Below are 17,796 nucleotides of genomic sequence, written 5' to 3'. Positions count from 1 at the left end.
ACTGGAAGTGATTTACCTCCTACCTCCTAGTGAAATTCCAGGAACAGAAAGGCCTAAGTTCTATACCCATCACTATAACTGCTTATAACTGACCACCTACATGACTTTTTTTTTTTTTTTTTGGAGATGGCGTCTCACTCTGTTGCCCAGGCAGGAGTGCAATGGCATGATCTTGGCTCACTGCAACCTCTGCCTCCTGAGTTCAAGCAATTCTCCTTCCTCAGCCTCCTGAGTAGCTGGGATTACAGGCATACACCACCATTCCCGGCTGATTTTTGTATTTTTAGTAGAGACAGGGTTTTGCCATGTTGACCAGGCTGTTCTTGAACTCTTGACCTCAGGTGATCCACCCGCCTTGGTCTCCCAAAGTGCTGGGATTACAGGTGTGAGCCACCATGCCTGGCCCTATGTGACTTTTGATAACGTCCAAAAGCACTTTGTTAAGAACTATGGGGCTTAATTCATTTTAAATCAATCAGTCATTAAACATATAAGGGATTTTGGCTAAATTATCTAGTTGTAAAAGTCTGTGATTTGCAGATTAGTATGAAAAATACATGGGGACCTCCAACCTGAATAGATATTGTCAGTACAATATTGTTTATGATCTCACTCCTTCTCTTCCTACTCCTCTTCCCCATAACCATTAGTTCCATCCCCCTCTCTTCGTGCACACACTGAAAACTATTGTGAGAGCAGGGCAGAGCTGAGTCTAAAAGAAGTGTTAGCTAGAAATGAGATGAACTCCTTGTAGAACTCTCAGCCAGTAAACTCAATTATTGTTTTTGAGATTGGTTATTTTCTACAAAAGCTTCAGGGCCCTTGTTCCTTTAACATATCTCTGTTAAGGGATATATATTGTCTCTCCTTACACCCTAACTCAAAGGACAGTTTTTTTTTCTATTAATTTCCTGGCTCACCTCCTTGTTTCTGCCCTGGTCCCAAAACTCATCCTAAACTATAAGATTTTTTCTTTGTTAATTTTCTCCTCTGTTTGTGGCATCATTCCTTACTTCCATTTAATTGGTTCTGTCTTTTATGGTTTTCTACTTACATGTCTCACATAACTTCGATGTCTCTCTATTCACATACCCCCCTCAAATTCTTCCTCAACTCTCTTCTTCCTTTTATCACATGTCCTCTGTCTGCCTCTACATCCTTGTCATATACTTTTAAAATCCAGCATTTTGCTATGTGCCAACCTATATAATAAGCACATTCCATGAAAGATCTCATAGAATCCTCAACAAGCCTGCTAATTGGTACTATTATACTCATTTTACAGTTGAGGGACAGAGAGGTTGAACAATATTCTCAAAATCACACAGTTAAAATGGCACAACAGGTTCAAATGGAAGTCTGTCTTCTGAAACTGACTTCTTAAGCAGTAGGCTGTATGCTCTTCATTTGTTGTGAAATCTACTGCCAGCTCTACCCGCTCCTCCCACTCTGCTGAAATGATCAACTTCAAAATTTGTCAATGGCATGAATCCAGTGGATTTTCTCAGCTGTCATTTTCCTTAACCATCTGTTGCACTCATCACTGTGGTATGTATTTAGAGAAACTTTTTCTACCCTGGCTTGTGACAATGAACTTCCTCCTGAACTCCTTGTCTCTTTCATTAACTCATCTTCTTTCTCCCACATCCAAAAAGTGAGTGCTCACCAAAAACCAGGATTTGAATCTCTGCCATTTTTATTCTAGCCAGGTTCCTTCAGGGAACTCAGAAATGGAATAAGTCAAGATTAGATCATTTTTTCCTTATTTTTGATTGCTCTAAGAGATAACTGACTACCTAAAGTAAAAAAATAGTAGCAATTGGCCGGGTGCGGTGGCTCAAGCCTGTAATCCCAGCACTTTGGGAGGCCGAGACGGGTGGATCACGAGGTCAGGAGATCGAGACCATCCTGGCTAACATGGTGAAACCACGTCTCTACTAAAAAATACAAAAAACTAGCCGGGCGAGGTGGCGGGCGCCTGTAGTCCCAGTTACTCGGGAGGCTGAGGCGGGAGAATGGCGTGAACCTGGGAGGCGGAGCTTGCTGTGAGCTGAGATCCGGCCACTGCACTCCAGCCTGGGCGACAGTGGGAGACTCCGTCTCAAAAAAAAAAAAAAAAAAAAAAAAAAAAGTAGCAATATATTATGACTTTATCCATGTAAAAGTAACAGATAGGGAAACAAGAGCACAAAGGCTACATGGAAGGAATTGAGAATATACTGTTAGAAGCTCCTTCCCTATGTGTGACTGGTTATTTGAAGATAGATTATGGTTAATGAAAGATGTGTATTGCAAATGAGAGGACAACTACTAAAAAATTTAGTGAAATCTAAATATTAAGTCAACAGAAGAGATCAACTAAAATCATAAAACATTCAATTAACAGAAGGCAGATAAGAGGAAAAAAATTAAAAATGTGGAACAAATAGAAAGCAGCTAGCAAAGTGGCAGATTTTAATCTAACCTTTTATCAATTGGCATATCCGTTCCAATTGGCCACGCTGATATAAAAACACACCTCAAAATGAATAATGACTCCAACACATAGATGTCTGTTTCTCACTGATTTAATAGCCCATCACACATGTTCCTGGTAAATGGGTGTGTTGTCTCCTCCAAGTGGTCATTCAGGAACTCAGGCGGCTTCCTGAGTTCCACCTTGTGGCTCACCACGCCCTAAGGCCTCAATGTCATCTGCCTTTGGCTATTAAAGAAGAAGAATGCTTGTAGTCTCTAAGAAGACTTGTTTTAGAAATGGCCTGTATCACTTTGCTTGCATGCCATTGGCTAGACTGTAGTCAAATATCCATACCTAAGTACAGGGCAGCTTGGTAATGTCAGCTAGCTGAGGGTCTTGGAAGAAGAAACAGATTTTTGGTAATGAACTAGCTCTATCTGCCACAGACAAACAGTTCAGCCACAAGGTTAGAAATTTTCAAAATTTTTTTATCCATAAAAACCATCTTGGAGTTTGAAACAACAAATATACTTTACAAGAAAAATTCAGTTTTGGGGGTAGCACCTTTTTAGGTTCTACCTTTTTGCATTTTTAACTAGGACATCAGGTGATTCCAATAGTCAGATGATACCATTCTAAGAAACACTGCACGAGGCAGGAGGGAGCCACTGTGACTGAAGCTGGATATATTAACATCTGAGATGTTTCCAGGAAGATCTGTTGTCTCTCGCCACTCAAGTGTGTTCTGGGGACAAGTAGTATTGGCATAATTCAGGATTGTAAGTGACACAGAATCCCAAGTACCACCTCAGACCTATTAAATGAAACCATATATTCATTACAGTTTGAGGAGCACTGGTCTAATTATTTTATGCCAAGATGTTAGAGAACATGGATGGCTACAGAAGCAAAGTGATAGGAACATTATCCAATCAACAACAGGCAAAAGCAGATGATTCTGAGATGAATCATCTATAGAATATGAATGGAATTGAAGTCATGTGAGCCTGAGATAGACCAGCATACTTTTGGGGGTATGATAGTGGCAGAAGAAGGAAATGACTATGAAAAAAAGTAGAGAGACCTTTATTAATAAAGTTCATTTGTCCTAAATATATGTGTGGTATATATTTATTGTAAAGGATTGGAAAAAAAATCTAGAAACACAAATAAATGGAACTATAGTTAGTATCATGTTCTTTTATATTCCATTTTCTCCTATTCATTTTTTTCATATATTTGTGTATATATAAGGTTGTACTGTTTATATATTTATATTTTATATTTTTTGTATATATAATATTGTATTATACAGAAATATTTTACTATTTCATAATAGTCAATCTTATGTAATTTATTAACTCTGTCTCTATTTTTGGACATTTAACCTATGAACTTATTTTCACTGTTAATATTGAGTAATATTACAAAAAAATTCATCCTTGAACATAAATCTATCTGAGTATTTCTGGCTGTCTTCTTGGGCTAGCTTCCTAGAAATACAATCGCTAGGACAACAAATATTTACTTTCTGAAGTTGTTTGCTAATGTTGCTAACTTGTGTGGAAACTTTTCAGAAAGTCTCATAAGAAAAGGAAGCTTTTTGATTTGTCAATGTTCTTTTCCTAATTCACACCCTGCCCCCTGGAGTTGTTATATGGATTCAATGAATCAATGCATCTAAAGTGTTTAGTAATATGTGTGGCATATAGTCAGTATTTTGTTAACTATTAATATCGTGCAGTAGCACATAGTTGTTAAACCAGGATTTGCATTCTTACCCTGCCTCATACTAACCATATGAAGCAGGACATATCACTTACCCTTCATGAACCTCAGTTTACTCATCAGTAAAATGGGAATGCATTACTGACCACTTCAGGTTGACTTTGTGGAGCTTTATCATATGTGAAGCACGTGGTACAATCCCTGTGAAAAAGTAAGCAATTCAGCAAATGTTCGCTAATAGTATTTATTATTTTTAGTCTTAAAGAAGTTGAAAATTTTCTTGCTTTTTTTTCTTACTCCCTTCAGTGTAGACACTCCCATTTCTGTCTCAATTTGAATGTATCCAATGAAGGTAGAAATATAATCTATCTCCTTTTGAAGGCAAGGAGGAGGGAAGCATTTAGGAAAGCCAGTTTTGAAGATGAGAAGTCTAATTATTTTGATTAATAATCACATTAGCTTAGTCATTCCTCAACATAGCTCTCTCTCTTTACATCTATATATAATCTCATTATTTACTTACCAATTTTTATATATACTCCTGTTTACTAAAACATTGACATTATTCGTGTATGCTAACTGTTCATTATCTATGGCTTACATATTACATATATTATGTTCCCAATACACATCAATGGCAAGTAGGGTTCTCTCTCAGGTTGTACAATAGCTCATATAGTATCTATTTAGTGTCTTGGTTGAGAAGCACCTCAAGGCAAGATCTGGGCTTATTGGAAAGGGTGCTCTGATAGATTAGTATTATTTGGCCTGGCCACTGGAGTACGAGTGATACTTCATGTATGGGTAATTTCAATCCTTTGGTAAGTGAATGTTAGCTATGAGAAACAAGTTGAGAATAAAAATATTGGAAAATAAGGATATTTTGATATTTTATTCTACATGAATATTCATGTTAAAATGAATAATTTTCACTTTCAGAAATTGTATTATTTTAAATTAAATCTACCATTACTATAGATTATTAAAGAAAATACTGATCTTAGGGGATAAAAAATATAGATGACTTCAAAAAAAAAATCCAGCTCTAATTGTTTTTTGGGACTTTGGTAACCTCAATAACTAAAATTTTAGGTTTCATAAAATATTTTGAAAACATGAATATATAGATTAGAAATTTTGCAAATGATCTTTTTACTCCCTTTATTGTTATACTTATTCATTTATTTGGGTTATAAGATCTTATAGCAACAAGAAAAAGTAGTGATGGTACTTTTAGTTAGCACATCAGCAACATCTGAGCATTAGAACGTCACACAGAATCGATACTCCCCAGAGCTCACCTAAGATTAGAGTACAGACATGATATGTTTATATCTACAGGCGATTTGCTCTCCTCCAGAAAAAGTTGCCACTAGCATTTTATTCATTTCCCTCTGGCCTTAGGTCCAAGCACATATGCAGAGAGCTCAAGTAGACAGAGCACATATAACTGAATTCACAAGGTTTATGGTATCCTGGGCCATGGGGTTAATAGCTTTAATTGTGAACTTTGAGAAAAGGAGAAGCCAAGGACATCTCAGTCCTTAGAGTTATAATTATATAAATTTATTTATATATATGTTATATAAAAATATATGTATATATTATGTATGTTACATGTTATATATAAATATTTAAATATGTTATATATAAATATACATGTTATATATGAATATATATAAATAAATATGTATATAATTTACAAAGCATTGGTTCCCTGAGCACTAGAAACAGTTGCTTCTCATTAGATAATCATAAGCTACTTCTCGGTAACAGCCGAAATATATAGTCACTTTAATTTATAATGCTAAATTCCGTGAGCTACAGGACTTTTATTTATCCCAAGACCCTGGCACAAAGAGTGTGCTTAATAAACACTTTAAGTCAAAGGAAAACTACAAATATGCTGAATATATTGAACCACATTTTCATGTGTTCTACACCGTTAGTTAAGAGTGTCCTTATTTTAAATGCAGAAAACCTGTTTGCTTGATAAATATAAAACTATTTACTTATTTACAATTTTGAGGGACTGCAACACAGTGGGGTTGTAAACGTTTGACTTTAACTTGGTGGATTTTGGTGCTATATTGCCACCTTGTGGTTACTCATCTAAAAATGGACTTTTCTTCAAAAACAAAAATCAAAAATAGACAAAACAAAGAATAACTGTTTTTGCTTTTGTGATATATGGTGCAAACATAAGTTTGTGCTGTGTTCTTACACACACACACACACACATACACACACACACACCACAAACCTGCGTCTGAAAGTAGTGATCGTGCTTGAAAAGTAGAGAAGTGGAACATCTTTCAAAGAGTAATCCTTTAATACCGAAAGTCTCTCATATAGGAAAATTAGCTAAGTGGCCTATTATTTTCAAACACACAATGATACGATTTTAATGGTTGAGTAAAAATGTCTGCCCACTCTTTGTAACAAAGAATAATAAAAAGAAATGTTTTTCTTCCTAGTTTTTCCAGAGCTTGTTTACATATTAAAATTATTTCTGATGAAATAAGGAAGTAGATATGAAGAAAACATACACAGTGAAATCAAATTTTCTTAGAAGACTATGACTAGAAATTTCCAAAGCATCTTGTTTAGAAATACGAGCATATAATTTAGTATAAGGATAACAGTATCATTGAGAAAAGTTTTATTTCTGAGAAGAAAATTACACACTTAATAAAATAGAGAATTTATGGGAAATTGCATTAATATATTTTTAAAGTACTGTGATTTTTAAAAAAGAGAGACTTTAAAGGGAACTGATGCCTTAATATTCTCCTTTACAGGTCATATATCCTTGAATAAACTCTTTAAAATTGCTTAAACTTTAAATCCACATACTGCTTTTAGAATTGAGTCAATTAATTTGTGACTAGAGCTTACTGAAAGAGAATCTGTGTCTAGAGCTAATCTGATACTAGAAAAGTCAGAAAGACCATTTTACAAGTCTTCTTTTACTCAGATTTTGTCTGCTTGCACCAGAGTATGTTTGCAGATTAGTCTTGTAGTCTTAGATCCTAGAAAGATCCATTATTGCAAAATACGAATACATTCAGAGTCTTGGATTTATTTACATTCATTTTCACTTATTTACTGTCATTTTACTACAGGCTAAAATTTCCAAAAAACTTTTATTTTTTTACTTTTTCTGCTTAGGTAGGTAATTAACATTCATTTTGGAGGCATTGGAAAACAAGAGATAGAATTAAAGTCAAATAAATTATCTATAATCACAGCACCCATGATCGCTACCGTTAGCACTTTATATATCTCCCAAATCCTTTTTGTTTTTAGAAAGTTGTATCATGACTCTATGTACTGTTATAACATCTTCTAACCTCTTTTTCCCTTAATTGTACAGTTTAATAGCATCATTTTGTTTTATAGCTACACTATAAAGTTATTCTTCATTGTGAGACATTTGGATGGTTCTCAAATTTTCATTCTTAAAAAAACATACTGTGATGAATCTTTATATAGATATGTGTGTGTTGTATATCCTATAGAAAACAAATATACAATATACGTCACCCACATGCATTTATTTTTGTTATTTTCTTAGGATTTGTTAAATATTTCTAGAAAGGACTCTTTGATAAGGAACTGCTGGGACAAAGAATATTGACAAGTGAAGATTTATTACTAAATAATTGCTCACCCAAAGAATTCCAATTAACTGTATATTCCTACTAGTTTGTTTACCTTCAGTTCCAGCAACACTCCCTTTGACACTGATATTTACTGAACTATAATGTATACATGGAAATGTGTACAAATTATAAGCTCAATGAATTTTCACAAACTGATACTATCAATGTAATCGACTCAGTTCAAGAAATTTATTACCAGCACCCTGGAAGCTCTCCTTGTGTCCATTTTTATTCACACTTCAAAGGATAATTATTAACTTCTCACTGATTTGATTAGTGTGGCCTATTTTAGGAATTTATCTAAATGAAATCATACGGTATGTCTTCTTTTGAGCCTTTTTTCAAGCAACCTTGTGTTTGTGAAATTAGTCCATGTTGTTGAAGTTGTAGAGTGTTCTATATATTTGAGCTCTATGCTATATTGTTTCAAAGCCAGCATTCTTTAATTGTTGTCAGTCTGAAAGTGTAAAATACGGTGTTAGTTTTCACTCACAATCTTTGATTTAATGTGAGGTTGAACTTTTTTTTTTTTTTTGGCTTCACTGGTTATTTATATTTGCTCTAGTGTGACATTGGTCATTTATTGTTCCTCTGTGGTAATACTGGTTTCTCTATTGTAAATAAATCTTTCACTTTTGCCCAAGCAATAGGTTACATTGGCCTTTAGTTACAAAATAGAAGAATGACTGTTGTTTCCTCACTCTTTCCCAAAAGGCCAATTAAGACTAAAAACTGTTCTTTTGACAAGGTAACAAGTTTCCCTTCTGGGACTCCTGTAGTTGCGGGGTCTTGATCCTCAGTAGTGAGAAAAGGAACATGATATGTGGATTCCAGATCCCAAAAGTGAATTATCCACATTTCGGGCTGAAGCCGTTTCTCACCTATCATGCTGATTCCTCTGACTTTTGCTACTTTATACTTTTTTGGGTATTTTTTCAAAACCTGCTTTTCTTGAAATGCTGACCAGTCCTGGTTAACTGTTTGCTGCCCCAGGGTACAAAGCTTCTCTAAAGTTAAAGCAGACCCATACCCCGGACTGATAAAGGGTGAGATAGATAAGAAACTCTAGGGGTTTGAAAATCACTGGCTAAGAGGAGATTCTAGGACAGAGATTCTGATTTAATTAATTTATGGAGAAGTTTGGACATTAGTCGTTTGAAAAGGGCTCCAGGTGATTCCACTGGATTGACAGGATTGAGAATAATGGAAAATTCTGGCTCCTAAGCTGATACATTCAGGTGCACTGAATAGATCAGTTTTAACCTATAAGAAATGCCCCTGCCTGTTTATATCATGGCAGACTCCCAGAGATGGGACAACATCTTAATATTTGCCTTTTCCAAGCAAATAGTATTTGTGGACAATGCCACAAATTTCACTTCTAAAGTATAATTCCCCATTCTTACTGCTTTGATTCATAGTAAATGAAAATTGTCCTAAAGGTACGAGTATTTTACTGCTGAATATGACAGCTTGTCAGATCATTATGTGAGACACGTCGTGGTAATGGAAAGAAAGCAATGGAGAACTTCCCATGTTGGAGAGTGTAAGAAGAAGAAATGGAGGTAGAGAAAACAGTCTATCCTTTGTAAACTTTCCTTAGGTCCCAAAGAATTCTAGGACTTTTTAAGGACTGTAGTTCTTCCTTTGTGAGGCTTTGTAAGTATCTTTTTCAGTCTTGCAAAGGAAACTCTAGGAAAGTGGTTGAAAACCCACAGTCCCTTTGGCATGCTTAAAGAACACAGGAGCCAACAGAGAGCTCCCAATGGCCAAATGTTGAACAGTTTGAGCAACAAAAGACATAAATTGGTATTACGTTATAACCCAAAGTGCAAAATAATTACCTATAATTAGCTATGAGTCCTCCCTAATATAAATACATGTTAGAATAAGTAAATATGAGAATGGACAAATTTTCCATACAGAAGAATTCAAATTTTTGTGTAGATACTCCCCACTCGTTAAGCATGAGCTATGCATAATGACATTTTCCCAAAACATACAATATGGAAAGACTGGGGGGAGACTATAGTGCAGATACCTGGCAGACACCACCTCAGCCAGACAATAAAAGTTAATATCAGCCATCATAATTCATATTGATATTGTGTATCCTTGATATAATGCTTTGAGGATGGCACTTTACCTCTGTGGTTCAAAACTCTATAACTCCAGTCTTAACAGGAGAAAAACTTAACCCATACTGAAGGACATTGTAAAAAATACATGACTAGCACTTTGGGAGGCTGAGGAGGGCAGATCACATAAGGTCGGGAGTTTGAGGCCAGCCTGGCCCACATAGTGAAACCCTGTCTCTATTAAAAATGCAAAAATTAGCAGGGTGTGGTGGCACACACCTATAATCCCAGCTACTCCAGAGGCTTAGGCAAGAGAATTGCTTGAACCCATGAGGCAGAGGTTGCAGTGGGCCAAGATAGCACCACTGCACTCCAGCCTGACTAACAGAGCAAGACTCCATCTCAAACAAAACAAAACAAAACAAAACAAAACAAAAACTTGACTTATACTACTCAAAATAGTTTGGAGAAACTGTCACAGCCCATAGGAGGCTAAGGATACCTTACTACTAATGTGGTATACTGGTGAGCTCCCGGAACAGATGCTTAAAAATGTCTTTATAGATGTCATTTTAAAAGTCTAAAGAAATCTGAATATTGCATGGATTTTAATAAAAACATGTCAATATATGTTCTTTAGTTATGACAAATATGCCATAATAATATACGGTCTGACAAGCCAAACTTTAGTCAGGTTTCTAAAACTTCTAAGCCCACCTCTGCACTTCCTTGGAAAATCCAGTTTTAGCAATTCCTGCTACATCAGCTTAGCAAGAACCCCTATACTCAATATCCAAACACTCAATCTGATTAGGTCTCTCTTCCTCCACCAACCCGAAGGTCATGTCTGATTACTCTGACCTGTCTTCAGCAAAAATCCTGGTAGGTCAGTTTAGCCAGAATTGCTTTCACTCCTGATGTTTTCTCCTAGTAATTTTTAATCCACTGACCCCTACCCCACCCCCCCACTATAAATTCTCACTAGCCCATGCTGTATTTGATTTGAGCACAGTCTCTCTCTCCTGCATTGCATGTGGTCCCTGTACCTACTGCAGTGTTCCTAAATAAAGTCATCCTTGCTGTGCTTTAATAAGTATCACTGAATAATGTTTTCTGTAACAGATGTTAACCATAGAGAAAACTGAGTGTGCAATATACAGGAATTCTGTTTTATCTTCACAAATTTTGTGAAAATCAAAAACTATTTTAAAATTAAAAGTTTATCAAAAAAAAGTAAAGAAGGGAAGGCAGGCAGGAAGGAAGGGAGAAAGAGATTCCCACACGAGCAGCAGCCATCAGAATCTTGTCAAAATTTCAAATTCTCAAGTCACAGCCCAGACCTTCTGAATCAAAAACTCGGGGGATGTAGCAGCAACCTGTGATTGAGAACCATGATCTAGTTGGTTGACCAAGAGCTCTGCTTCCAGGTGCTACTCATTTTAGATGTGGTCGTGTTACTTTTTCTTTAATGCCCAAGAGTGAAGAATCAGATTAGGCTTTACTGTAACTTCTGATTACTGAATTGTTACCTTTCACAAAGGAATGACATGTCTGCCTCTGTTCTTCTCATATTGAGATTTGAACTCCGGGGCCCTTCTCAGACCCTGTTGTGCTCATGTCTTCCATAACTTCTCCAGCACACAGAGAACTCTTCCACCTCTGATATCCCCAAGCACATAATCATGTACCAACTCTCATGTTTCCAGAGGCTATATAAATCAAGGCAGAGGGTAGATTCCCTGGAGACAGAAGACTTCACCTATCAGATGGTGACCTTGGGTAAATTGTTTATTCCCTCTGTACCTGAGTTTTCTTTCTGTGAACTGGGGATGGATGATACAAGAGTGTCTACTTCATGGGTTTTGGGGAGAACTGTGAATTAATACACATAATTTGTTAATAACAGCATCCAGCACTTAGTGAGGAACCAAAAAATGTAAGCTGGTGTTACTGCTGGTGGCAAGCGTTTTGTCTCTTAAATATTTCTTCCTTCTCCCAAAGCAGTGGAGTTTTGTGTGCAAAACAATGAATGTCTCAATAAATACTGGGTGAGTTGAACGGGTAAAGTGAGCCCACAAAATCCTACTTCAAACCCAGTGACTTCTCCCTCCCCGGCCCTACACCTACCAGTCATCTAAGGCATTTTGATGTTGAATTAGAATGTTGAAAATATTTCATGTTGCTTATAAAATGCTTTTAGAATAAAGCTAGAGAACTGGATAATATGTGAAAGTCTGGAGTAAATTAACCTTACTCTAAGCTTCACCACATACAATTGAGCTGCTACCAACGAACAACACCATTTTACTTTTGATCAAAGATTATTCTAGTTTCAGAGAGCCTTAGCAGAGTTTCTGTTAGCCTCAAAGACAAAATTAGCTATAAAAGAAATAAGCACCCCGGGGACTGTTCTAGAGGACAGTGGGTAAGTGAATATGTTTGAATAACCAGTTCAGATTTTGCTTATTTGCTCGTTACCACAGGTTAAATCGAAATGCAACAATTTACATGCCATAAACACACAAGCTTTAGGTGGTTTGCTTTGTTTTCCAGATGGGAATCAATGTGGTGGACTCTGCAGTATCCGGATTAGGCGGCTGCCCTTATGCAAAAGGTGCTTCTGGGAATGTAGCCACTGAGGATTTGATATATATGCTTAATGGCCTGGGGCTCAATACAGTAAGTTACTTTAACATATTTTAATATTCATGCATTCCTTGCAGCTCCAAATTGCAACGCTTCTCAGATGTGGGAAGCAATTTTGAGGTCAAAGTTTTACTACACTTTTGCTATTTGCTAAAATGCACAGTGGGAAAATGCAATAAAAATTCTTTTGGGGTCTTTATAAAGTAACTCATTGCTATAGCTCAATCACCAATAATGCTACCAAGTCACATTTTCATAGTGCTTCATGACCTCTAAAGTACTTTTTCATGTATTATCTGATTTGATTTTGTACACTTTGTGAGTTGGAGCCTGTGTCTTTGCTATTACGATTGTTGAGTTTTGCAGTTTTGTTTTTTGCATGAATGCTTTTCTTGGAGAAAACTGAGATCTTGATTGTCTCACAGTGACAACTACAGCTTCTGGAAGAACTCCCAGGGCACTTTTTAAATGATCAGTGAAAGAGGGGAGCTTCGTAATACTTAGCATGTGAGACACTGGATAGCAAGAATAGTCTCTTTGCAAGTCGTACCTGAAAAGTCACGTGCTATGTAACCACATCCAACAAATTCAGCACCTTGTTTTGCCCTGTGATTGTTAACACAACCTGTTAGTCTATAGAACAGATTTATTTAGGAAAAAAATAAAAATCACAGATGATTAGTCATTTAGAATTTCTTTCTGCGATGTAAAATAATCACCTGTATTGTAAAACAATTTTTTTTACTCTCTGCTGCTCCTATTCCTCCTTTTTCCTCACTCTACTTACATTGATGCTCCTGCTGCATTGAACTTGCTTCTGGTCTACACTTTTATACCATTTTATTCCTCACTTCTACCCCTTGCTCAGGTTTTCACTACCACATGAAATGGCCTTATGCCTTGTATTCCATTTGGCCTGGAAAGTAAGACACCACCATGCTAAAAATAAGCCGTCTAGCATCTCCCTGTCTATCCCCCAAGTCAAACTGTTAGATCCCATTCCTTAGCATTTTCATGTTTTCCTCTGCATTCCCTCTGAACTTACCACAAGGTTATATAATTATCTTGTTTATGTGTCTAGCTTCCCATGCAACCACAGAGCAATTATGACAGCTTATTCATACTTTATACTTGGTGCCTGTGGCATAAAGATGCTCCATAAATATTTATTGAAAGACTGATTTCACTTGGCACTAAACACCAACAGCTGTTACCCATAAACACCAAAAGCTATTGCCTATTTTCTCTGGTTAGAAATAAATGTTATTTCATTTATATCATATCTTAATCATTTATATCAGAAGCTAATGACATAAAATGAGCATAAATAGCTCCTTTCTTAGAAATTTAGATGACTGAATTGAACTCCATAGCTGATAGCTGATGCTTCATATATGCTAGTTATGTTCCATAACTCCAGAGTCCAAATGCAAATAAGTCAAGTCTATTCCTAAAAGTTTTACCATCCAAGAATTGCCACATTGAGTAGCTTCCACAATTCAACTAGTCACCCAAGCTAACAAACCAAGATTCTCTATAGAATTTAATCTCACTATGGATTCCATGTCCAATCAGTTACCAAAGCTGCTAATTTGACTTTAAAATATTTTGGTTGTTTGTCCCTTCCTTACTACCTCTGCTATGACTACATTGATGCAGGTCTGCACATCTCTTTCCTGGGTGTTCATCCTCTATACTGGTTGCTGGCTCTAGACTTGCCTTTAAATCCATCCTCCATGCTACCATCAAAGGATTACACCTAACATATAAGTATGAATAGGCTCTACTTCTGCTTGAGCACTGATCAGTGGATTCTAATTTCCTGAAAGCAAGCCTGTGCTCTATCACATAATCTGGCCTATTATTACCTTTTCCAGGGTTAATGGTATATTTTACCTTTATCCATATGCACCATGGATATTTAAGATATCTTGAACTGCTCGTCTGTCTGCCTACATACAGTGACCCATACATCCTCCATCCTCTTCTATATATTTTGTATAAACCTCGAATCAGGCTTCACCCTTCTTGGCACTTTTCCCTGACACATTCCTTTCTGCTTTTTTTTTTTCCTTGGTTGGTTGGTGGCCTCACACCTCTGCCTCCATAATAACCTGGGCATAACTCTATTTGTGGCTTTAACTATGGTACAGAATTTTCTGTTGTGAGTCTACATTGCTTGCTTGACCTTAAAGGCAGAAACCACATTCTATGTGAGGTTCTTGAAACTCCAGAATCTATCATAGTACATGAGACATATTAAGCACCTGATAAATGATTTAAGAATACATGCAGTGTTGTTTTCATAATGATATCTACTGATTAACTAAAATGGTAGAGAAAAGTCCAAACAAAATTCTTCTTTGGTGTGATATCAGCAAATTCTACTGTATGTTACAAATGGAATTACTGAAAAGAGAAGAAAGACATTAATGGCTAAAATCTTTCTATCAACACTTGCTGGATATAATTTATAAGTGAAAGGCATCCGAAGTTAATTGTTTACAGAATTTAAGTATCATTGGATTAAGGATGTTAAATAGATACCCACGTAAAGCCATTACCACAAGAAAACCAAATTTCTCAAACCAAAGCAAATGTTAGTATCCTGAAAACAACTTTATAATAAAAAAAAAGAAATTTGCAAGTATCATTTTATAAAATATTTTTAATTCTTAAAGAGATAAGTAATTGGCTCTATTGAAATGTCTCCAATTTCTAAAATGATATTGTTATGAAAAGCCCCTATGAGTTTTTATACTTGTCTATTTTATGAAAGTCACAGGTTTTCATAGATATTAAAAATTACTTTATAATAGCAAGGAAAACTGAGTATTTTCAACTTTAATCCCACATTGTTTCTAGTCCATATTGAGGGAGAACATAGAAGCTTATGAAATGCCATGTAAGGACAAGTTTGTGCTTAATCCACCTAATGCTTTGCCTCCTCCTGTAACAACGAAAGTGCTGGGTGGAGACATTGATAGTGACGCTTTCATTACACCAAAGCCAAAGGCATGCCCTGAATTTGGCCTTTATACCCAACTGCATATCTGTCATCCACGGATTTACCTAAGCTTTTGTTGATCCTATTTGTACTTTCAGACAGTACAACCTCTCAGGCGAATAAATTCCAGATGTGTACTAAATACTACTTCATTTTATTTCACTTGCAACTACCTCCTTCAATATCATACTAGTGTTTCTGAACTTGGTTTAAAAAATATATATGTATATATATATGCATTCACCTTTTCCATAATCCTTATGGCTTTTTCAAGTTTGTTTCTTTATAAAGAGGATAGTCTTTTTTCTAAGTCAGTTCTTATCTATAAACTGCTCCAAAACATTATCATTTTGATTGTCCTTCACTGATGCTTTGTAGACTGTTTTTGTAGTTCCATTATTGCCCTTCCTATAGATACCAGCCTGAATTATGACTTTTTCAAGTGTGTCTACCTATATTATTATACAAGGGTCAGATTCAAGATATGCTGAAATAAAGCAGAAAAATCTAAAATGTTAACATTATTCATGAAAACAAATGTTGCCCCCAAATTGATAATGACCACCACCACTTTGTTTAGTAATTTTAAATGGTTAAGTAACTACTAATAAAATTTAAAAGGCTATGTTTTATCTTTTTTCTGTCTAATCCCTCTGCCTTCCTGATATTCCTTCTCCCCCTCACCAGGGTGTGAATCTATACAAAGTGATGGAAGCTGGTGACTTTATTTGCAAAGCTGTGAATAAAACCACAAACTCTAAAGTAGCACAAGCCTCCTTCAATGCTTGACTTGAATGGATTTATGATCTACGGTTGAGAAGATCAATTTCAGCTACAGTACTCATCTGAAAATCATTAGTGTCAACTTGCTCTGATATGTGAAGTAATAGACAAGAGTGGGAAAAAAGAGATCCTTTTCAAAAAGATTATAACTGGATAGATTAAGTCAACAAAAAGCAGTATCAGTCATCAGGTAAATTGCAAGCTGAGGATAAATAATAAAACTTGTCCTATTTTGAACTTGGAAAAAAGTCTCTTTTGCTCTTGTAGAAATAACTTTTTAATTTAGATGGGAAAATTGAGTTCATATTTCCCCAAGTATCAAATACTGTGTTAATACTTAATCAGGCAGGCTTAACACAGTGTACATACCGTCAGTAGTTTATGAGCTCCTGCATAGTATGCAGAGTGTGTGGCCTCAATATTATGCATTATGCCTCTGGATCTCAACTATTCATTTGCCAAGTCAGTTAAGTTATGGACCAAAAGCCAAATCTCCATCTGATCCTACATAATTTTAGCAATAGAACTTTTATATTTTGAGTATGGCTAACATCTGTTAACTATTTCAGTGACTTTATCTGGTTCCAAGAGGCTGTGGCCAATGGCAAGATGCCATATCCTGGAAACATATTACGACCTCCCATGTTTGTTACATGCATCCAGTTTACCATACTTTACCTATCATCAGTTATAGTAAAAACCAGCATGGAGTTACTCAGCTATTGAGAAATTGTAGGCTATTATTTTGGTCCTGATGTCTAAATTGCAATGATAAGAATAGGTTGATACATATATCATCATCTACCCTTATAATTTTCAGATCACTTTCAATTTGCCCAAGGAAATATCGTTGTGATCCTAAGAATATTAAGATAATTTTTGGTTAATGAAATACCTATTTTCCTTTGATTCATGGTGCTTTGATTACATCACATGATTTTTTGGTGTATTTTTAGTGGTTATTTTAAAAGTTGAAGTGACTGAAATGTTGTCTATTGTCCTAGAATTGATTGCCAGAAATTGAAAGATGTAATATATCAAAGACAGAGATGAGGAGCAGGAGGACTATTCAAGATAAACATTTCTGTAACCTATACAAATTCTATGGGGGTAGTATTATTACACATGGATCTGAAATGTCAGTTCTAGTATTTATATAGACTTCTCTAATAATACCAGGTGATATTATCTTTGAGTAAGTTTGAATATGAATTTAAACATAAAAATGAGTGTTGTGAACTTTCTAGGAAATATTCATTAAAACCATTGAAATAAAAATAAGTTCAAGAAAGTAAGAGAAGTACTGATTATAACTATGTTGCATGGTTCTGGAGCAGGAATACTAAGAGCAATTTTCTGTTTTGGGGTTAATGTTTGGGGGTTGGGGGAAATGCAGGGAGCAGACAAAAATCAAAGCTGGTTATGAATCTT

General features: G+C 35.7%; 1 protein-coding gene across 5 annotated transcripts in view; it reads left to right on the top strand.

Moving 5' to 3' along the window:
- The window catches only part of HMGCLL1 (3-hydroxymethyl-3-methylglutaryl-CoA lyase like 1), a 149,636-nt gene that overhangs the window by 126,995 nt on the left and 4,845 nt on the right, over nt 1–17,796 (top strand). For 4 of the 5 annotated variants that reach the window (XM_009205401.3, XM_017957959.2, XM_017957956.2 and 1 more), the window contains 2 exons: nt 12,483–12,608; nt 16,270–17,665. In XM_009205401.3, coding sequence (XP_009203665.2) covers nt 12,483–12,608; nt 16,270–16,371 — 228 coding nt within the window. In that variant the 3' untranslated portion in view covers nt 16,372–17,665. Of the gene's footprint in view, nt 1–12,482; nt 12,609–16,269; nt 17,666–17,796 lie in introns of those variants that run through there. The other variant, XR_001901853.3, reaches the window with a different exon arrangement.

The sequence above is a fragment of the Papio anubis genome, chromosome 6 (assembly GCF_008728515.1).
Source record: "Papio anubis isolate 15944 chromosome 6, Panubis1.0, whole genome shotgun sequence".
NCBI lineage: Eukaryota > Metazoa > Chordata > Mammalia > Primates > Cercopithecidae > Papio > Papio anubis.
This window is presented reverse-complemented; position numbering and strand designations above follow the sequence as displayed.